General features: G+C 40.6%; 1 protein-coding gene across 1 annotated transcript in view; it reads right to left on the reverse strand.

Moving 5' to 3' along the window:
• Nucleotides 1–525: 525 nt before the first annotated feature.
• Nucleotides 526–23,844, reverse strand: part of SLC6A11 (solute carrier family 6 member 11) — a 188,346-nt gene continuing 165,027 nt past the window's right edge. Inside the window, exons 12-15 of the mRNA XM_060239877.1 lie at nucleotides 8,377–8,479; nucleotides 4,412–4,512; nucleotides 2,150–2,320; nucleotides 526–1,077 (exon numbers count right to left, since the gene is read on the reverse strand). Of these exons, the coding sequence (XP_060095860.1) occupies nucleotides 925–1,077; nucleotides 2,150–2,320; nucleotides 4,412–4,512; nucleotides 8,377–8,479 (528 nt within the window). The 3' untranslated portion in view covers nucleotides 526–924. The remainder of the gene's footprint in view (nucleotides 1,078–2,149; nucleotides 2,321–4,411; nucleotides 4,513–8,376; nucleotides 8,480–23,844) is intronic.

A 23,844-nucleotide genomic window follows, 5' to 3' on the forward strand; every position in this document is an offset into this window, starting at 1 on the left:
GCATAACAGGAAAATTTGTGGTTTGCAGCAGGAAAGGGGAAATGGTGAAAATCACACCTATCCTTCCATCAGTGAAAAATTTAATCTGAATTTGAACCATAATGTTGACCTTTTTCATGGAACAGGAGACTTTTATAATTCCCACATACTTCAAAAGAGGCTTGCATGAGCTGTGGGGACACGTGTACAAAAAAAAATGTTCAAAGCCAAGCTAGGTATATAGTTTCTGGATTATGGCCAATGTCAATGTCAGACATCAAACTCAGAAAATTGCTTACAAAGGCACCAACACAGCCCTAGGGCAGCAGGTTTGCCAATTGCCACAGGCTAACCTGGATAATTTAAGTTCATACCATTGTTTCACCTAGTATCAAAACCTATGGTCTGAAGATTATTGTTGAAGTTTGAGACAGTGACATCTAGGAAGCCTATCTGACAGCCAACACCTGGATCAGGCCCAAATTCAGAAAGCTACATAATGAAGCAGAGTTACACATCCAAAGAAACTCCCTTAAGATATTAATATAAGGACACTATGTTCACTTTATATACATACAGTAGAAGCTGAAATGGTCTGAAATGCATACAAATTAGAAAGTGTATAACTATACAACACCATGCTTTAAAAAAAAAAACAAAGTATAAAAGTTTTACAGCACATTATACAGGTCCTTCTAGGATCTAGAAACACTTATGGGAATCATCATATTACAAGTCATCACTAACAAACAATTCTATTTCATATATATAATATTTATATTCGTTACTTATATAATAATTAAAAATCACTTTTGAACAAGTATACAAGGTTCACTTTAAAATTAACCTGTTAATAAATTTGTGCAAAATAAGCCAGGTCTATAATTATGTGGAGAATTCTATTTACTTTTATTTATATAAAAAAAAAATCATATAAGAGTTCTTTCAGAAGTGTGTCTCTTTTTCTGTGATGGTTGAAATATTGCCATCGGCTTTCAGTTTGGCATCACAATCATTTACTGTAGCTGCATATAAACCTGATCCAAGCTTTCCTCTCATTTTCAAGTCTGGGCTGGCCACAATCAGCTTTCTGAATTTCTATAAAACAAAGAAATTGAAAATGCTAGTTATCTCTAAGACATAAACACATGCTATCCAAATTAGATATATGGAGACATATGTATGCACACATTTACTCTCTTATACTTTTATTGACTGAGACCAAATCATACTACTTTTCTGGTTTGTCAGGTTTGCACAACTCATGAATGAAGTCTTCTATGATGACCTGTCAGGGCTTTCTGTTGTTGCTGCCTGCCTGGAACTGGTAGGATGCAGTACATGGTGGGTTATTGCTTGACTTGGTGAATCACAAGTTGGGCAGGCTTGAATTGGACTTTTCTGCTTTCAACTTATACACAATTATGGCTTGTGTCCAATGAACTTTGTGAGGTATAAAGCTTTCAGGATGAGGCTTTCCCCAGCTACTAAACAACTCAAAATTCTTCTTCTAGGGATCAAGGGACCATCATGAGCTACATGAGAGGAACAGGAGGGACTGTAGTGGGAGTGGGAACTGACAAAAAACCCCACCCCTCCTCTGCTGATAGTGGAAACCATCCACAGGATATAAGACATTAAAACATATTTACATCTTCATTTATTGCATGATAAATATTACTGAGTCTTAGGTTTCATCAAGCCTCACACTTTTCTGTATGCCTATACCGAATCACAGGCTAAGGAAAGCTTTTAATAGATTGTGTTGCCACAAATCCTATACACACCACATCCAAGACAGGTGTCAACCTGTTACTCTTCTAAATCCCTCTAATAAAGGAAGTGGCATAACCTCCCTTGGTTTATTTTTTTTAAATATTCTTTATAATAATTTAAGTTATTTCTGATGCTTAACATCAGAAACTACAATCCACCATTGTTGCTTTCTTCTTTGTAGCTGTCACTATGATCTCTCATAAAATCAAAGTCAAGTATATGAATGTTTGCTGTATACATTAAGGACTACTGCATTAAAGGAACTGCTATGGATGCACAGACACAAACCTTTATAAATTCTACACAGAATATTCAAGCACTCCAAATGACTTGTTTCACAGTCTTCTATTTGCCATTCTTCTATTATATTTATCAACATCATTACATGTCTCACCTCCATGAATGTTCCTTCTGTCTTCCACAATTGAACACAGATCCACAATGGAATACAAACCATTGAGGAAAGAGCCATCATCCATCCTATGCCATAGCCCCAATCTGGGTACGTATATACATTGTTGTATTTCAAAGGCTTGTATTTCACCAGGAAAAAGATGAAGATTCCCTAAAAAGAGAGTGGGCTGTATTTATCCATGCAACAAAGCAAATAATTTCACCCCAGAGCACTGAAATGCTATGATAAGCTTTGAAGACAGAATAGCAGGCAGCTATTGGGCTGGATTCTATTTCTCACTTCTTCTGAGGAAGCCTTCATCTGGCAAAACATTCCATCCTCATTCTGCAGGAGAATGGCTCTTTGCGTTGTAAAAAGGAGATATAGAATCCAGCTCATTGTCTTTTTCAACATCTCACTGAAATAACATGAGTTCATTTACAGGAATGAGCCATGTTTTGTATTTAAATCTTAATTAGCTTTCATTTAATGATCACAAAAACTGGTTCTCCTTAATTTGATAGCAAGCTGCAGAGACTAAATTGTGCATGAGAGACTGAAGCCAGGATCTAAAGAGCTGCATGTCTGAGTAAAAACTCTTCTGGGTTGCAGAGTTTGTCCCTCTGTATTGTCCCAATTGCCCAAAGATATATCATTCTAGATGGGCACCCAGTCCTCAAGAGCAGCTTTTAGAGACACTTGAGGCTGTAACAAGAGGAGAAAGGAAACTCAGTGCTTATGGGCCGTGGCCCTTTAGATCCTAGCTTATATTTATGTTTAATTCATAAATATCCAGCACTAATAATATTATAGGAATGTCTGTGGTACAGTGTAGACATTTTGATTAATGGTTCACCATGTAGAAACTATGTGATCATATTTGAAGAAGCCACCATGCCCTCATACTTTGCTTGCATCAGCTTAATTACTTGCAATGACTATTTCCTGCTTCTGTATTCATTTCTTTAAGATGTGAGGACAGGAATGAAATATTAGATTTAGTTAAGAATAAGCAGGCTGCAAAACCTATATGAAAAGAGATGTCAATAATATTGTGGAGGACAGCAATTTGAATATCTGGAAGTCATGTATTTTAAAGAACAGAAGGAAAACTTATTGGCACATGACATTGTGTTGATAGAGAATGAAAACTTGGTAGCTCTCACTATAACTTTAACAGTCTATACAGAACAGCTTGACACTACAATGAAGTCTCTCTTTTTTAAAGGAAAAAGAAAAAAGAAAACAGTTGGAATGCAGTGGATTGATCATAACTTTATCTGGATGGTCCATAAAAACCGAGTGAACAAATCATGGTGATTGTGACTACTATGCAATTAGACAGAGAAAAATTAACATTAAATTAAATATAAGATTATGTTGGTTAACATAAGAGAAGCCATGTTGGATCAGGCCAATGGCCCATCCAGTCCAACACTCTGTGTCACACAGTGGCAAAAAACAAAACAAAACCCAAGTGCCATCAGGAGGTTCACAAGCGGGGCTAGAAGCCCTTCCACTTTCCCCTACCCACCCCCCCGCCCAAGCATCAAGAATACAGAGCATCACTGCCCCAGACAGTTCCAACAATATGCTGTGGCTAATAGCTGATGTACCTCTGCTCCATATATTTATCCAATCCCGTCTTGAAGCTGGCTATGCTTGTAGCTGCCACCATCTCCTGCGGCAGTTAATTCCACATGTTAATCACCCTTTGGGTTAAGAAGTACTTTTTGAGGTGCGGTGACCAGAACTGTACACAGTATTCCAAATGAGACCGCACCATCGATTTATATAGGGCCGTTATGATACTGGCTCATTTGTTTTCAATTCCCTTCCCAATAATTCCCAGCATGGCGTTGGCCTTTTTTATTGCAATCACACACTGTCTTGACATTTTCAGTGAGTTATCTACCACAACTCCAAGATCTCTCTCTTGGTCAGTCTCTGCCAGTTCACACCCCATCAACTTATATTTGTAGCTGGGGTTTTTGGCCCCAATGTGCATTACTTTGCACTTGGCCACACTGAACCTCATCTGCCATGTTGACGCCCACTCACCCAGCCTCAACAGATCCCTTTGGAGTGCCTCACAATCCATTCTGGTTTTCACCAATCTGAACAATTTAGTATCATCTACAAACGTGGCCACTTCACTGCTTACTCCCAACTCCAAATTTGATAGCATGGTTTCATATAGAAAAATGCACGTGGACATAATTTCATTACTGTGCCGATGTGAGTTATGTTTTTATTACTTACAGCACAAATGCCAGGTGTGAGCAACATCCAACACCATTTAATTAATGCCAGTGGTCTATAACCAATCATGTCTTCAATGTTGTCATAAAAACGATTGCTTCCTGCATGAAATAAATATGAAAAAATTAATAAAGAACAAATCTGGTGCCCATGTTTCTGGGGTAAAGTAGTAATGTAAATGTAAATGTTATGATCTCTGTCACAGTGTGGGGCAAAAGTAGCCACTGCTGCCCCCCCCCTCCCCCTTGCTTTTCACTGTCATTGCCACCACCATGGGGTAAAAACTAGTCCTTGTTGCCCTGAAGACAGCCTCACAGGGGTGTCACACTGTAGCATACCCAAAAGCCAGGCATGTGGGTAAGGACTTGTGTGGACTCTTTCAAGTTAAACAAACTTTATTTCTACAAGGCACAAGCTCAGGGTACTACAAAAAGACAGGATAAACAAAATAAACAAAAGGACAATCCATGGTATGTCTGATCGCTGGTAGTTGCAAGATGCCCCTGTCCCTGGTGCATCTGCCACCCACTTTAAGTTCATTTTCCTCTGTCATCCTTCATGGTAAAATGACTGATACACAAGCACCGCAAGCACTCCCAGAGTAGCCAACCAATCTGGGTGCCAAGTCTTGAGAAACCTGTGCCCTCCAATGAAGCAGTGTTAACACAACAAAGGGCTAGTGTTGGAAAAGTTGGAAAAGGATGCTCTCTACCCAGGAACAGTACCTTATCACCTTCTTCCCAATCATAGGAAAACCTGGGTTCCTTTCCATCATCGTAACTGTCAAAGCATTTGCCCCTCATCTCATCATAGTAGAATATGATTGCACTCTTAGGTTACTTAGTTTTTTAAATAAATTCCAGTGGGCAGCAGTGTGGTTTGAAGCAGCAGAACAAAATTTGAGTCCAGTGGCACCTTTAAGACCAAGTTTTATTCTACGTACAAGCTTTAGTGTGCAAACATACTTCTTCAGAATACATGAGTCAAAGGTAGAACATGGAAATTTCACCAAAGAAATAGTTTTTGATCAGCTCTTACCAATAAGATTGTTAGAGTTTTCTGCTCAGAGAGCATTTTCAGTAGTAAAACATGTGAACCAATGTTTTTGTCAGGTTAGCACAACAAGGACAAAATCTACAATTAGATGGAATGTTTTTGTATCTTCCTGACCAGAGTACAAATGATACCATGTCAAATCTAGCCAATGTAAATACATGGTGATATCTTGGAACTGTTAATATAGACAGGCAATGTGCACATTGATATGGGATCATTGGAGCTAAGTTAAATAGCAGGGGAGAGCACACACTGTGGGCTTCAATCAATGTTTCTTGGAAATCAATATCCTTTATATCATCAGTAATCACTAAACTAGCTTCAATTAACCCCATGGATTTGAAAAAGGAGAGGAAAGGCCAAATGCAGTTAATTTCTTGTCCACTGGCTGAGCCAATCATTCATCAGACTGTGAAGAAAATTGTTCTGATCACTGATGAACAAAAGTCAAAATCTAAACCTAAAAGCTGCTAGCCAGGCCAAATTTATAAGTGGCATAAAACCAGCTTCTAATTTAAAGGCCACAGAAGGAGCACACTTAGGCACCTTAAGAATCATTCTCAAGAACTTGAATTGTTCGATAGAAGCAGTAGCCGCTTGTACCCAAACTGGGCCTGAATATAGTAGCCAGTTAGCAATCTTAGTGGTAGAGATGGACACAGACACAAATGGCAAGCTAAAGTTCAGCCCAGACTTGGCCTGGTTCAGGGCTTATGAGCTGAAGTCCAGGCAATGTGCCTCTCTCAGACACTCACCTTGAGCTTTTCAGGCAGGTTTGAGATTGCATTTGGATAAGACATGCCTGCCAGTTCCAGGTGGCATTAGGCCCTACCCCCGGCATGCCCATGTTTTCCATAAGTGACGCAAGCATGTCAGTGACATGCTCACAACACTTCCAGAAAAAATAGGCATGCCAGTGGTGGGTGGGGCCCGATGCTACCCAGAACTAGTGGGCACTTGTTGCTTCTGGGTAACGTGGGCATGCTTGAGGTGGGGCCTGATAATGCTCAAACCGGTTCTGTTCGGGCAGGGTTTGAGGTTTGGGGTTTCTATCTGGGGTTTCATCTGGGGCTGCCTGGCTTGTGAGTCCTGGACCAAACCAAACTTTTCCATCTGTGCCCATCCCTAATGATAAATAATTGGAAAATTGCTTAAATATACTGTGTCCCCACAGTATATTTCTGGAGCAAATAGATATACTGAAATATACTGTGTATACAGTATTTTTTGCACCATAAGACTCACTTTCCCCCCCCAAAAAAGTGGAGGGAAAAGTGTGTGCGTCTTAAGGAGCGAATACTGCAAAAAATTCACACAAATGCTTCTAAATTCACACAAACGGCTCTAAAAACTAGGTGCGTCTTATGCTCAGGTGTATATTAATATTACTGAATTACTGTAATAATACTGTATATATATTAATGGTGGGGACATAGTATATTTCAGTATATATATTTGCTCCAGTCTCCCTTTTGGCCTTCATGAAGACAGATTCAATATGCAATTTCCAACATAATTTGTTATGAGAAATAACCCCCTGGTATTTATGTGATGGAGAGTATTCAGTTTTATATTCTCCTATTACCCAGCTATTTAGTGGGTGAGAGATGATTCCAAAGGAAACAAATTTGACTTTATTGACATTTATAGAAATTCAGTTTTCATAACAATATCTAAATAGTGCCCACAAGGCTCTTTTTCACTCCATCTTTGTTAATGAAATAATTATATCATCTGCATGCAATAGTGCAGAAATTCTTTTATTGCTTAGTGTAGGACCATGTGTATTCTCTGCCTGAAAAATATTTATGTCACTTAAACACAAGTTAAATAACAAGGGAGCCAACTCACAACCCTGTCAAACTCCTTTACACACCCATATATCTGTAGTAAGATGATGAAACTGATTACAACATACTTGCATTGTTGTGTTATGATGAAATGACTGGAGTTAAAATAAAGGTCTGAGATCTGTATTATAACATGAGCTCAGACAACAATATTTCACATATCTTCTCAAATGCAGCCTGGAATCAATAAAGGCTGTATGTAGAACACTGCCATGGCTTTTAACATATTTATGTACAAGAAACCTTAAGATATAAGAATCACCAAAAATTGATGTATCCTTTTTGAATCCTGATTGTTCTTGATTTATTATTGATAGAGGTTCAGCCCAGGCTGATAGTAGTTATTTGTTTCACTTTGTTTTTAAGTGACCTGTGGGTCATAAGACTGAACTTAAATGAGCCAAGGGCAGTTGTTAAGCATCATCACCTTGAAGATTCAGATAGCTGAAAACACTACAGTAAGTCAGCCTCTAATCATCCCTGAAGGAGGGGGGCATGGTTTCACAGATCCCATATTCCAGATTGTTTATTTTGCTACTTTGCATTTGCTGACACATTTTAACATACTGATGCACCTAAGTATAAAACTGCTTAAAAACAAAGATTGTGTGCTGGTTCCAATGTTCAACCCTAAATCCAAGGAATAGCTCTGAAGGCCAATCTACATATTACACTGAAGTAAGGTAAGAAAAAGTGCATTTGACTTGTGTTTCTTCTAATTATCATCAGGCTGTAGCATATGAAAAAAGAACTATTGGGATAAGATGTGCAGGCTAAAGTCATGAAATCAGTCTATGCATTTCAACTCCACTTTCTTTTTCTTATGTTAGAGAAAACACAGCTTACAGCTTACTTCTTCCTCTTCTCTCACTACAAAATAAAACATGAAATCAACCTTAAAACTGTTCCCATGGATACCACTTATAACAACTATTAATTGGAAATCAATACCATTTTCTAAATGGAAATAGTGTGAACTAGCGAAATCTTGAAATCCACTCTGAAAGTGCATAATGTGATTTCAACAGTATTCCTAATGTCGCTCAACTGAGGACTCACCATAAAACCAGCCAATGCAAATGCATTCAAATATAGCAACAAAGAGAAGGCACATTCCACTGGCTGCATAGGAATCAAACAGCTGGAAAACATACATTCCACCCTGAAAAAGAAATAAAAATGTAAATAATGGTGGATGGTTGAGGAGAATATTTTGCAGTTCAAATAAATTGTCAAATCTTCAATCTTAAATCATCTCCAAGCAACATCATTTTGAAATTATTTGGGCTAGAATATAAACAGTTTAGTATTTCAGTATACATTTTCTTTAACCAAATTCATTTGTATTTATGCTAGTTTTATGCTGTAATACATTTATGTTTTAAGGTTAAAATTAAAAGATGCATACTAGTTGGAGAAAACCCATTTTTGAGTATTTATTTATTTATTTATAGACCTTTCTCACTAAAATTTAAAGCCAATTAAGCAGGGTAAGTCATAAATTGATGCAGTAAATAATATGAGATGCCTAATAATGTAATAGGACTAGGATAACAGAAATATAAAACATGTTTTGGCACCCTGTTTATAGCTTGAACAATGTACAGGAGATGGTAGAAGAGTCTGACCAAATAGTTAAATTCCAGAGAACTTTCAAAGTGCACCACAGAGCTTGTTTCACACCATTTGTCTCTTCAGGCTAGTCTGATTTGGCAACCCACTGATAATTACCAGGCTAAGTGGCAATCCCTGCAGGACATCATTGCCTGATAAGCAGTTACTTTCTTCCCTATACCATCTGCCTTTAGCAATTAACATTCAAATCTAGCAGGGCCAACTCCAAAGCTAATTTCCCCACTGGCTGGATCCAAAGTAGATATAGTAACCCTAATATCCAGAGTTTCCTAATACTCCCCAAACACAGTTCTGTCTCTTGAATTGTTCTTTCGAAAAGGAAGTGCATTTCTTCGAAAGGGTGGAGGAATCCTTCTCTGGGCTATGCCTCCTACTCACTTCAAGGCAGGATTTATGCATATTAAACTGATCTCTAAGACGACCAGTAGGATGCAACCTTCCCTCCCAGGCAAGCTTTGCTTAGACAGCTCTATCTTGTAAGTCAGAAAACCTACTTTATTGGGGCCTTGGGGGCTAGTTTCTTCCTACCATTTGCTATGCCAAAAGGCAATTTAAAAATCTTTAACTGCCTCAGCAGTTTTAAATCTTATTGCAGTTTTAAATCTTCTTGCAGCAACAACCAAAAAAAAAAAAAAAGGCCAAGGCCCCTTTGAGGGCTGTTTCTTCATCATTCACCTCTACAGAACCACACCAGACTAAGCCATAGTTGACCCAAGCATGGGGTTGTGGCAGTTGGCTAGGATTGCCTACGGATAATCCCCCAGAGCTCTCCCCGGCTCTGCATCAGTTAAGGCTTTGGTTTCTTGGGCTTCCAGCATTCAAGAACAGTAGATTTTATACCCTGTTTTTTCTCTACTTTAAGGAGTTTTGAAGTGGCTTACAACAGCACTTTGTGAGGGAGGTGGGGCTGAGAGAGTTCTGAGAGAACTGTGAGTGGCCCATGGTCCCCTAGCAGACTACATGTGGAGGAGTGGGAAATCCATTCTCCAGATTAGAGTCTACCACTCTTAAACACTACACCACACTGGCTCTGTCCCTCCCTCTGAGGCCTCAGCTGTAGGGGTACCAATCCCCAGGTTGGGGTGGGGAATCCCCTGAGGGATGAACCCTTTAAATGGTTGAGGGAAAGCAGGGAGATGTGCACATGCAGTGCTGCACCCCCAGCATGATGACATCATTGTGCATGGCATCACTGCATTGATGACAGCCCTGCTCCCTTCTAAAACACCCCCCAAATCACCCCCCACTGGGGAGAAAAGGTGACCTGGCAACCTTACTCAGCTGGGATGGGCCCCTGCTTAATTGTTACCACCTGTTGTGGTGTGGCTGGGATGGTCTCCCTTTCTGCTGCTTGTGCAGGAGGCCTAAAGTAAGCCAAGCCGTTGTTGCCCCCAGTATTGGCTTGTGGTGACTGGCTAGGATCGCCTGAGGATAATTCACCAGAGCTCTCCCCAGGCCCAGCAGCAGTCAAAGCTTCAGTTCTTATTGCTCAGGCTTCCAGTGTCCCTCAGATGCCCTTTCTGCCATACTTGCCCAATCCTCTTGCTTCAGAAGCAATCTTTGGCCCCCAGGGCTTTGTTCCCTGGCAATACTCTACTCAGCTGCAAGCAATTTCCAGAGGGAAATAGTAGGAAAGCAGCCCCCACAAGAGGTGCTGTAGTGACCAACACACCTTTGTTCAGATTTCTTTTCTTCTCAGGAAGCTTCCTCTACATCATAAAGATGCCCTGGCAGGTGCAATTGAGGTGATGAGTTCCCTCTCCAATCATCTGAGGATTCCTTTCCTCTAAATTCCTTTTCTGTGAGGGTTGCTTTTCTCTAGAGCCCAGGGCAGTGGCTAAGACAAGGGCCCAGTCTCATAGGGCGTTTTCCCACTGAGCTTACCACGGAGCGACGTCCCTCTTCACCGCGCAGCATCTGCGCGGATTTCCCACCAACTGCTCCACATAACCAGGAAGAGCTGCGGCTTTTGCGTCGCTAATGTAAACTGGTTTTTAGCGGTTTACATCTGCAACGCAAAAGGTCCGGCACTTCCTGGTTCTGCGGAGCAGTTGGTGGGAAATCCGCGCAGATGCTGCACGGTGAAGAGGGACGTCGCTCCGCGGTAAGCTCTGTGGGAAAACGCCCATAGTGTTTTTGAACCCTCCACCACCTCCGAGAGCAATCAGCACAAGCTCCAAAAGCATGAGATGCCACTGCCATCTACTGAACCTAATGATGAATGACACTTGATCATAAGAATTGAGTTGGTAGCTTCTTCAAAGAAAGGCAAATTTCCACTAAATTATTCCAGGCAGAACACTTTACCAGACTTTTACCCAAAGTCATTCACACTCTCAACTATACATAGGATTCTGCAGATCAGGTTAAACCCTTAATCTCATTCAATCTTGACAAGCAATGCTTTAAGTGACTCAGCTGTAGAAGTGACTCAGCTACATTAGAGGAAGGTGCTTGGAGTGAAGACAGAACTGCTGGCAAGGTGAGTGTTGATTTTGCTTTTCTAAAACTGCTGAGGAGCACTACCTAAGGTTGATGTAGGAGAGAATTGTGTGAGTGCTTGGAGCCTGCTGGAGAGGGGTTTCTGATTGCTTTTTTTGTTGTTGTTGCTGAGAGAGGAGGGCCTGTTTGCCTGGGGGTGGCTGCTGGCCCCACTCTCTACTGTTGCTTTGACTGTTGAGTCAAAGGCAGGTGGGGCCTTGAGCCTTTAAATTGCAAGTGTCCTCCTTGCCAGAGGTGCAAATCAAAGGGCTCTTGGCCTGAGGGTTCTGTAGGAGGGTTCTGTAGGTTCTGAGGTGGGTAGTTCCTCGCTGGAGAAGATACGGGGACTGAAGGCATGACTGTCCACACTACAGTGTATAAAGGAAGGTGAGGATTTTCCCTTATCCCTAGACCTAAACTTCTAATTGTCTCTCCTGTTTTGTCAAAAATAATTTTTCCAGTAATAAGAGTTCTACAGGACTATTGTGAAACATTGTCCTGTTCTCTCTGTCCTTTTCTTTACTTTCTTCTGAGTCTGCTACAACACCTTTTTAAAATCCCTTTATCCCTTAATTTCTCTTTGCTTTACTCCAACATGATTTCACCCCCTACCCAATCCCTGCAGGCCTTTAAAATCAGTACTCTTCAGCCCCACTGCTAATTCTGTTCTAGTCAGCTGCATAGGGAATTCACCTCAGTGAGATTTATAGCAGGATTCACACTTTCCCCCTCAACTCCTTCCTTTTTATATAGAAAATTTACACCTAAAAGACTGAGAGATTTCAGCCCCTAATGCTGATTAGATAGGCATGACAAATGATTGATGGGGAACAGCCCCCTTTTTTCCACACTGTGACTATGAGCTTGCTTTCTTCCTGACTCTATAACAATATAAAATATTCTGTGTTCAAGCTCATACATACATTACAAACACTATAATTCTGCTATAAACAAATATATTTGCATACAAAATATCCAGCTCTCCAATATATAACACTATACTAAACACCTGTGTGAAGTCCTTCATTGCATTAATAAGACAATCTGTACTGTTATTCTGAAGATTTCACAAAGAACTCAATTTTCTATAACATAAAAGACCAGGGAATAAATATTCAGAAATCATCCAACCCAATCCAAATGAGATCCCAGTGGTCCTTCTCATTTCATAAACACTTTTTCAGTGGACACTATTACCATCCATCAAGCAAAAACAGACTGTAATATAACATGGAGGATCAATACTTTTAACACTCTTATTCATGGCAAACATGCCTTTCTCTACTAGAATGAAAGTCTTCAAGAAAGTCCCATCTTGATGGATGGGTCAGGGAAATTATTTAATACAATTTCAAGATAAAGTTTGCAAACCATCTGCCCTTCAGGTTTATCCCTCTTTCCATATCTTGGAATCATCAGAGGCATTCCTGATGTCTGAGGCCACAGAAAATTTCATATACATTGGAGACATAGAACAAGTGCCTCAGAATTGGCTTTTCAAAGGAGCATATTCCTTCTTTTCCCGATGGTGAAGAAATTGGGTGAATGGGGAACAATCCTAGATCTGAAGTCCCTCAACAAGATGGTCAAATGGAATCTCTCAGATTTGGAGGCTCTCTGCCAAGGCAATTTAAAAAACTAAATCAACCTCAGGGAAGCACACCTGTGTGTTCATATTCACCCTACTTGCAGGCAATTCTTGCTTTGAGTACAATGGCTCGCCCTACCACAATAGTGCCTTGCCATTTGGCCTATCATCACCATCCAGTGTATTTACAAAGAACATGATTGTGTTGATGGCATCTTTCTGGACTCAGGGTTCTCATGTATGTCCCTGTTTGGACAACCTGTTGATAAGATCTTCATCCAGGAAATGTGAACAAAAAAAAAGATGCTCCACCTTCTGTATCTTCATGGCTTTTCAATGAATGTCTCCACTGAGTGACATGATCCCAACCCAGAACATCATCTGTGTGGAAGAAATGATTGTCACCTTTTGGGGAGAGGTTTTTCTTACAAAGGAGAATCTGGGAAAACTAATCCAGGCTGCTCAGAGACTCACAATCAGGAAGTCAGAAGATGTCATGGCCCTAACCAAAATTCTGGGCCTCATGATTTTGTCCATGGAAATGGTTCAGCGGGATTGTCTTTACTCTTGTCCCCTCTTATGGGCTCTCCTACTGTTCTAATAGACCATTCAAAGCCATCAAAGCAGATGAATTCCATTCCTATCCACTTTACACAGATCTCTCACGGTCATGCAATGAGAACAATCTAAACAAAGAAGTATCGTTTACTCATTTGGATTCCCTGGTTCTAATGACTGATACCAATCTTCTGGGATGGGAAGCCAATTGTCTGAATCAGCTAGCCCAGGGGAAGTAGATGATAGAACAGACACACAACATCAATTGGCCAGAACTGTATGCAATCAGCTCGGCACTGTTAGCCTTCAAGCATCTGGCAGCCAGAAGGCACGTCCTAGTCAAGGGAGACAATGACACAGTCAGGGTCTCAAGCTAAGGTTATTCACACCTACTTGCCTGGACCCTTTTTAATTGGAGATGCCAGGGACTGAACCTGGGACCTTCTGCTTACCAAGCAGATGCTCTACCACTGAGCCACCATCCCTCCCCAGTCATCAGAACAACATGCAATCTCACAGTCTACAGAAGGAGGCAACACTGCTTCTGATGCAGGGAGAAAAACTACTTTGCTCAGCATCTCCAGGGCTCCTTGAACAGAGAAGCCAACCAGCTGAGAAGACAATAAACTCAGAGGAATGGTCACTAATACCAGAGCAGTCTTCAGAGCTGTTGTGTGTTGCTTCAAGAAACCTTGCATAGACCTCTTTGTGATTCCAGACAATTGCAAAGTCCCTGGATTCCTCTCTCTATTCAAAATATCTTGAGCCAAAGGAAAAGATGCTGTAACTCATTCTTGACCTACACATCTCCTGTATGTGCTTCCTCTCCTTTTGCTGATTGCCAAACTACTCAACAGGGCTTAGGAGGAGTGGGTCTAAGTGATACTGATTTGGATTAAAGATCTCATCAACATGGCAGAAGCCTGACCTTGGAGGATCCAGGCATTGTCAGACTTGCTACAGCAAAGTTGTCTCTTTCACCTGAAGCCAGAATGGCTACAACTAACCTTGTAGAAACTGAAAGGAGCCCCTTAGATTTCACAGGTTTTTCCAAGGAAGTGGTTGACATCATGCTAGCTTGCCACAAACCAGTTATGATTGCATTTATGAACTCACCTGGAGGGTGTTCCTCAGGTGGTGTAAGAGAAAGCACCTGCACCCTCTCTTCCCTTGGAAGAAATAATCCTGTTTCTCCATTATGGGCTGCATCTGGGCCTCCATCCAAACACTATAAAGAGGCAGTTATCAGCATTGTCATCTGTTCTCAAAATGAATAATGACAAAATCTTTTCCTATAGCTTTATCACATGTTTTATGCAGAGAGTGACTCACCTATCTACCCCTGTTCACCACAGGTTTCTGACCTGGAATTTAAACAAGGTGCTGAAAGTGCTGATTTAGCTTGCCCAATTCCAGCACATGTAAAAAGAACTGTGGCACAAATTAGATGTTCACAGGGCTCTTCTTTGATGTTAAGATGTTTTGTTTGTCAAGTTACCCAAAGTCTGAGGAAGACAGTTTCAAAAGCTTCTGTTGCCTCCTGCACTCAGCAGTGTATATTCAAAGCATATGAAGCATTGTACCTGCCTGTGCTAAAGCTGATCACTCCACATTTGACCGGAGTAGTGACAATAGTGACATTTTTAACTAATTCTATTGTTGATTAAATCTGCAGGGCAGTCACCTGGTCATCATTTTCAATTTTTATCAAACATTATAAAATTGATAAGGTGTTTTCAGCAGAGGCTGCCTTTTGGAGCAGAGTAATTCTGCAGGTGATATATCATTTATCCTGAACTCCTCTCTCCCACCATGGCTTAGTTCTGGTACATCCCAGAGGGGGATGACTTCCCCCCACTGAAGAAGAATGAAGCAGACTTACTGTGAAGATTTCTTCTCTTCAGTGTGGCAGGCAAAGCCATCCTTAGCTCACACAATATGGAGATGCTCAGGATCCCTTTTTCTTTAGGATACAGCTGTATATAGTTCATTCACCTTGGGGATAATCTTCCCATTAGCATTCATGGGATGCAGTTTAACCTAGTGAATTTTCTAGTTTTCCTTCTGGAGCTTGGCTTTGACAGGACTGGGGATAGTTTGTCTCCTACTTGGGAGGTAGGACTGGGGATGGTCTACCTCCTACTGCTCCTCTCAGGGATCAGTTTAATTTTCATAAACCCTGCCTTGGACAGAGTAGAAGGCATAACTCAGAAGAAGATGACTTCAACCCCAGTGAAGAGAAGAAACCACCAATTCAGGTGTGATGGGCTGCCAAGTGTTAATGCCTAACAGAGTCTGAGTACCTTTGAGAGATAGGCTGTTTTAACAGAATTCTGTTGAGAGAGTCAGCTAAGGATTAACAGTTAGGAACTGTCAGTTTAAGAGGAGTCAGTAAAACACTGACTGTGGACTGGGAAGAAGGCTAAGAGTGTGTGGAGCAAGGAGACTACTCATTCAAGACAATAGCTTCTAACAAAGAGAAGTTATCCTTGCCCAGTTAAGAGGGAAATAGCTTCTAGAAAAGTGGAGTGATCCCTGGTTTGTGTATAAAGAAAGATTTGAGGAACTTGGTTGTATGATCCTGCCTTCTAAACTTTATGTGTTGGTGAAAATTCAGAAATGTATGCTTGAGCATTTAAGCAGAAACGTTTAAAGTCCATGTGAAATAACAGAAACACTTGTTGGCAACGAATTATCTGATGTTTGTGTGAATACAATTTCAACTTCAATTGACCAGCAATAACAATATAAAAAATCTCGTAGTTACAGACCACAATTTCTGATGACATAAAAACATTCTCGTATTCATGTGTGAATACAAAATTACCTCAGTTGTATTATCTATTCACCTCACACATCCTACACCTGATTCCATCTGACCTTTTCACCTCCAAGTTAAATAAAACTTTTTGTTTATTTTGAACATTCAAAAAATAAACAAAAAGTTTATTGGTCTGTGCCTGTCCCACCCAGTCAGGCACAGACCAACAAATAAGACAATAGCTAAATAGGCTGCTCAACAAGAAAGAAGACAGAGAGAAAAACCCTGTGTGTGGGGGAGGGAAGAGGGCAAGATCATCATACCACAGAAAATGCTGTCCATGTTTCCAATCTGGTTGTGAGCATTAGGATGCTAATAACTTTCTAAAACTTGGGCTGCATTCATACATCATCCTATGTCAGTTAAACTGGCCAATAAATATACTTAGTGTTGTTGTTCAGTCGCACAGTCGAGTCCGACTCTCTGCGACCCCATGGACAAAGTCGTGCCAGGCCCTCCTGTCTTCCATCATCCTCTGCAGTCTGCTCAAATTCATGTTTGTTACATCAGTAATGCTGTCCAGCCATCTCATCTTTTACCGTCCCCTTCTTCTTTGGCCTTCTGCCTTTCCCAGCATCAGGATCTTCTCCAGTGAGTGCTCCCTTCTCATTTGGTGGCCAAAGTATTTGAGCTTCAGCTTCAGCATCTGACCTTCCAGGGAACAGTCTGGGTTGATTTTCCTTAGGACTGATTGGATCTTCTTGCAGTCCAAGGGACTGTCAAGATTCTTCTCCAGCACCATAGCTCAAAAGCATCTATTCTTCTGCACTCGGCCTTCCTTATGGTCCAGCTCTCACAGCTATACATTACTACTGGGAATACCATCGCTTTGACAATACGGACTTTTGTTGGCAGGGTGATGTCTCTACTTTTTATTATACTTCCTAGGTAGGAGTGTGGTAAACTAGGATTCTTAACTAGATCTTAACTGCTAAGACTTTTGCACCAAGCACATTCAGCAGACAAACATACCATTTCCAACAGTCATTATTAGAAATGATTTGATCCTTGGATGTCTTCACTTTGCCATTTTCTAATGTTGAACAGCTTTACAAATGTGCAATCAATATGGTTGATAAAGTAGTCTTTATGATTTAACTGCATGGCTGATTTTCCTTTTAATCCCACGTAGAGTTACTCTATGTCCATTGAAATCAATTTATTTGAAATCCATAAATACTTAAATATACCGATTGAAATCAATGGGTTTAGACAGGAGGGCCTGACGTGACTTTGTCCATGGTGTCATAAAGAGTCAAACTCGGGTAGACTATATAATAGTGTTTGTCCTCTGATCGAGATACTTCATTTGAGAACATACTTTATCTTGTTTAGGTAATTCTGACCCCAAAATCTTAAATAGTGACTTGGGGAAAAACTCAGCTCCCAGCAGACTTTGCAAAATATGCATGTGTAAAATGGTGCTAATCACACTGTAGTGTTCTGTTCAGATGCAATGAAAAAAATACACTGCGGAACAGGCTCAAGTTGCTCACTATCAGTCAAGCAGTCTGTGACTGGCCAGCAAAATGAAAGACAAACCAGCAGGTGTCTGAGCATCTTTATTCTTCACTGTAAATCTGTAAACTGTAAATCCCAGTTGCTCTAATTGCAGGTATCTGAACACAGGAATCCCAGCATGTTTGGCTGCACCACCCCAGGGCAGAAAGTCACAGTGGCATAGTAGAAAAAACCTCTTGCAGTTCCTGCTATAGCTGGCTCTCTCTGGTAGCAGACACACCAGAATTCCCAAGATGACTCTGGATAGTTTTGAATGCCTACTGCACCAACTATGATTAGTTCAATAAACTGTGCTTTAAACTAACCATAGCTGTGACACCTAAATGCCACTTTAGATCCACATTAAAGAGGTTACAATTATAATTATTTTTCAGTTTTTAAAAAATTTGTTGTAATTGTTGATGCCACATTTTCTCCTAGTTCTGGGAGAAAAATTTTAAAGCTTGTATAACTGTGAAATAGGGACGTGCAAAAATAAATAAATAAATAAATCCGGTAAAATACAGAATTGGGGTTATTTGGGGGCAAAATATTCAGGGGGCTGAATATCCCCAAATATCAGATTCAGTAGCCAAATCTGATTTGGGAGTTATTTGGCTATTCCTGAATATACAGCTTCATTATACCCTATGGGCCATTAAAGTCAATGGCAAAATAGGGTATAATGAATGGCAGCTGGGGGGAGGTAGATGGTTTGAGAGAGAGGCATCAAATTTGCAAGGCAGCTACAGGATCCTCTCTCCCACAGAATCCCCAAGTTTCAAAAAGTTTGGACCAGAAGGTGCAGTTCTAGGGGCACCCAAAGAGGGTAACCCCATCCCACCCTTGTTCCCTATGGGCCACTGAAGTCAATGGTAAAACAGTGTTTAATGTATGGGGGCTGAGGGGCTTGAGGGAAAGGCACCAAATTTGCGGTGCAGCTGCGGGAGCCTTTCTCCCATAGAATCCCCAAGTTTCAAAAAGACTGGACCAGAGGTTCCTATTCTATGGAACCCAAAGTGGTTGCCCCCATTCCCCATTGTTTCCTATTATGGGAAAAACTTGCAAACACAGGTAGCAGTCAGATTCTCCTAGAGAATTTCTGCAGTGGAAAGTCAATTGTGGTTTAGGATGCTTGTTTGCAAGGAGCATAACAATGCTATATGCCCAAGCAGAACAAGTGCCACTGTGGTTCAAATCTGAGAATCTCTCTGAATTACAAACCAGAGGGAGGGGGTAACTTTCTGCAAGGTTTGCAGCACAGAAGCAGTGCAGTGAATGCCCTGTGCCAATCTGTGACCCTATCAACTACTGCCCAACAGCTGAACCCAGTGCCTTTGTGTCCAATCTGAAATCAAGATTCAGAAAGTTGAGCAACCTGTTTTACTGAAACATCATTTCAGAAACAGACTGCAACAGGAGCCTGCCTGAAGTGTGAGCTGAAGTTCAACAGCCAAAGGATTTTGGATTGCAGTTGGTGATCCCACTGAATCAGACCAAAAAGAACACTACTAGTCAGGGCTGGCCCTTTCACTAGGCAGCCCAGGCAGCTGGGGGAGGGGGAAGCTACGAACTTGCACTGCAGAATGTGCTGCAGGACTGCTGGTCATTCTGCCAGCTATGTCAGACACAGGGGTGGAGCTAGGGCAGCCTCACAGTGCACTCCGTGGCAAAGGCACATGGCTGCTCCCCACCGCTTTTGGAGGGAGCGGGGCACCCTGCTTAGGGCACTGTTCCACCTCGAGCTGCTGCTGCCACTAGTTTGAGTCAACTCTGCAAGTGATCTGACAAAGGGGATTTTGACTCTTGAAAGCTTATACAACCAAATTCTTTTTGGTCTCTAAGTTGCTCCTGGGGTTGTATGTAGCTGTTCTACTGCAGACCAAAATGGCTGTCCTCTGAAACTATCTGCAAGTACATAGCACAAACCAATGGCAGAAGAAATCTGTGCCAACAGAACAGCTGAGATGACATGGGACCAGTGTTCCCTCTAAAATGAGTTAGCGTGAGTTAGCTCAGTTTGTTAACCTCCAGCTCATGCATTTTTGTCTTAGCTCAGGAAAAATGGTCCTATAGCAAACTAATTTATACAGTAGCTCACAACTTTAATGCCAGTAGCTCACAAAGTAGAATTTATGCTCACAAGGCTCCACAACTTAGAGGGAACATTGCATGGGACCAGTTTGAACCTGTATTCATTTTTTCTGATCTGATTGTGGGTACTTGGGGCCACAGGTGTTTTTCAGATATGCCCATCACTTGGACAAACATACACTGTGTTAGGCAATTTGAGATGACAGGCACAAAAGACTCTGTTAACTGTTTAATGTAAACTTTACTGGCTAACTAAAAGGCATCACAGAATAGAAACATCAGCTGATTAATCTCTTTTTACAAACATTTTATGATGCATTTTCGCACTTCTTCTTTATAAAAAATATTTTATATCAGTTTTGTCAAAGGTTGCCAAGTTTACAATATTCAACATCCTGCCTACATTGCTTGGTCACCTGCTTTCTTATACAAAATTTTTATATTGTATTAAATAGATTAGAGAGTCTTATGCCTTAAATCATTTATGCCCTACATTTTGTGTATATTTTTAGCACTGAAATGGATGCAACAACTTGGTAGTGGGTACATTTAATAAATGGTCCTCTCCATCAGATTTAGATCCATTGTAGGCTTGGATTAAACCTGAACAAATCGAAGAAAAACGTTTAGAAGCCTATTAGCCATGCACATTTCCATGAGCATAGTAAACATCTGGAGTTGAAGGGGGGAAACAAGATGAGATGTATGTAGCATTATACTATAATTTATGATAATACAGCATTAAGTGTCATCCTCTTTCAAATTGTGTTTCCAATTGCATCCTATTTTCAGCTTCACTATTCAAGCTTCAAATTACTGAACCTTTTGGTCTCTGAAGCACCATATATGAATATGTAGATTGCTTCAATTGCCTGTTATGAGTAAATATAAAGACACAGATAATCTTCTGAAAGAACAGTATCTTCCAAAGCCAGACTGAAATGGAATATTGGTGTGAAAAGGCAAAATCTTGATGTAACCTATGGTCACATAATAAATGTGCAAAGTTACTATACATGGACCTCTCTTGGGAGCTCTCCAAAGTGCCTATATCCATATGCAAGATGGTTAATCTCTACCAGCAAGCTTAGGCCATTTATCTTCTGAGGTAATCATTAAGTCTGTCTAGAGAACTGGCCTAGTTCCAGGCTTTGTAAAGACATACTGAAGTTGAATTTCACTGCACAACAAAGCTTTTTCATAATTGCTGGAAAATACTCCCAAGAAATTACATACTAAAGAAGTGCACAGTGTAGACCTCCTGAACAAGACTGACTGTTTTCACCCTATGCCCAGCTCACTGCTGCTTCTCAGAAATAGCCTTTATATGATGATATATAGCACAACAGTGCCATTTTGTGGTCCATTATAACACTGCAGCAGTGCTGTGGAGTGTATACATTGCATTCTTTTAAGCAAGGCATGCTATATTTTGAAATATATTTCTTCTGGTTTATATGCAGAATATATAACAATCAGACACATGGACCTATTCAAGGTAGCATAGTACAGGAAAATAAAATCTATGTATAATTTCCTTAAAAGCCAAAATCAAGCCACACTGCCAGCCTGCTCCTTTTCTTTGAGACTGTATCTGACTGAAATTCTTCACAAAGTAACAGCTTATATGGAACAGGATAAATCTGGCCCAAGATTCAGCAAAGGAATGAGAGAATTGTATGGTGTATGAATTCTCCTGCAGCAACTCTTTAAGTGACACCTTTCAGAAGACAAGAACTTATGTGCATCCTCTACTGTGTATTCTATGGATTGGACTGACACTTCTGTGAGGGGAAGGACACAGGGCTTTTTTTTTTGTAGCAGGACCTCTTCTGCATATTAGGCCACACACCCTTGATGTAGCCAATCCTCCAAGAGCTTACAGGACTCTTATTATAGGGCCTCCTGTAAGCTCTTGGAGGATTGGCTACATCAGGGGTGTATGTACTAAAATGCAAAGGAGTTCCAGAAACCCCTTTGATATCCTGTTCCTGGAGGAGAAGAGATCCTTAGGCAACAAGATTGGGGGGGGGGGGGGAGCGGTTCAAGCTGCTGTGGGAGAGGGAGTGGGGAAATAATGCTACACATAGAGAAATGCTTGTGCCTCAAGAAACATCTAGTCTGAATCCAAGCCTCTGTCTTTTTGATGAGAAGCTGAGATCCTCACATCTTCTACCATCTATTCACCATCCTATTGTTCACCTTCTGGAACTTGACACTCTTGAAATTTCCTTATTTTGTTCCTGTATATTTGAATGTCAGTCCTTTCCCCCTCCAAGACTCCTAGTAATACTTCTATTTTCCTTCATACCTTTCAATATCAGGTAGGCTATTTGGCTGTCAAAGAAAGTAAAAATGTACCTAAATTATTTGTCTGAGAGCTTACAGTAGGATGTTTTTATCTGTTCATAAAGAAAACAGGAGAGACAATCAAGAACATGTATGATATTTATCCAGTGCCTGAATTGTATTAGATGCTACTAAAGTCCATTCAAAAATTATTTTGCTAAAAACTGAAGACCTTTATATGAAAGCTAAACGAGACATATGATTAGTCTCTCTCAATAATGTTAGTGACCAAAGAAAACATAGTTGTCTAGGCTTACTTTAAGTTGTTCCCAGTGCATAACATGCTACACGTGCCCAGTACAATCCATTTTTGCCCTCAGATATTTTATGAATTCAATGCTTGGCCAATATTAGCCCATATCTGGGATGGTCTGCAACTGTATTAGCTCAGCATGTGATAAGACCACATTAGAGACAACAGAGGTTATATTTTTCTACATACTAAAATGGCTGTGAGAAAAACGGCATCCTCATACTAGGAAATTGCATTCTCACACCAGGTAATGCATGCTTAATAGCATTCATAATTGCAGTTTTAAAGACAGAAAGATGGTTAAACATTTACTAATTTTGATAAAATCATTGCATTCAATATGAAAACAGATTGAAGTTAATAGTTTTTCCATTCAAAAGAACACCTCATTTCCCAAAATCTCCAAAAGGGAAGGACTTTTTGGATTCCCAACTATTGAACAATGAGACATTGAAGGTGTGAAGACATTTCCATAGTTATGCTGATCACTGTAATTCCAGTGCTTTTAAACATGATGTTTTATATTTCTAAATATTTTTAGCACATAGCATCTTTTTATCAATAGTTCATTGTTATAATATTTTATTAATCCTCAAACATTTGTGTTTTTAAAAAGGCAGCCTAATTTTTCTAGGCCTTGACCTGGATGGCCCAAGCTAGTCTGGACTTGTCAGATCTCAGAGGCTGTGCTTTGATTAGACCTCACCTAGAGTACTGGATTCAATTTTGAGCACCACAATTAAAAACAAAACAAAACTGGAATATGTCCAGAGGAGGGCAACGAAGGTGGTGAGGGGTCTGGAGACCAAGTCCTATAGGAAAAGTTGAAGGAGCTCGGTATGTTTAGCCCGGAGAGTATGATAACCATCTTCAAATACTTGAAGGGGTGTCATATAGAGAATGGTGTGGAGTTTTCTTCTGTTGACCTGGAAGGTTGGACCAGAACCAACAGGTTGAAATTAAATCAAAAGAGTTTTTGGCTAAACACTAGGAAGAACTTCCTGAAAGAGTGGTTCCTCAGTGGAACAGGCTTCCTCGGTAGGTGGTGAGCTCTTTTTCTTTGAAGGTTTTCAAACAGAAGCTAGATGGTCATCTGACAGCAATGCTGATTATGTGAACTTAGGCAGATCATGAGAGGGAGGGGCAGGAAGGGTTGTATCAGTGCTAAGGGTTTTTGTGTGTTTGTGTGTGTTGTATCTTCTGGGCATGGAGCAGGGGTAATTTGGGGTGTGGGGGAAGTATTTGTGA

The sequence above is a fragment of the Heteronotia binoei genome, chromosome 5 (genome assembly GCF_032191835.1).
Source record: "Heteronotia binoei isolate CCM8104 ecotype False Entrance Well chromosome 5, APGP_CSIRO_Hbin_v1, whole genome shotgun sequence".
NCBI lineage: Eukaryota > Metazoa > Chordata > Lepidosauria > Squamata > Gekkonidae > Heteronotia > Heteronotia binoei.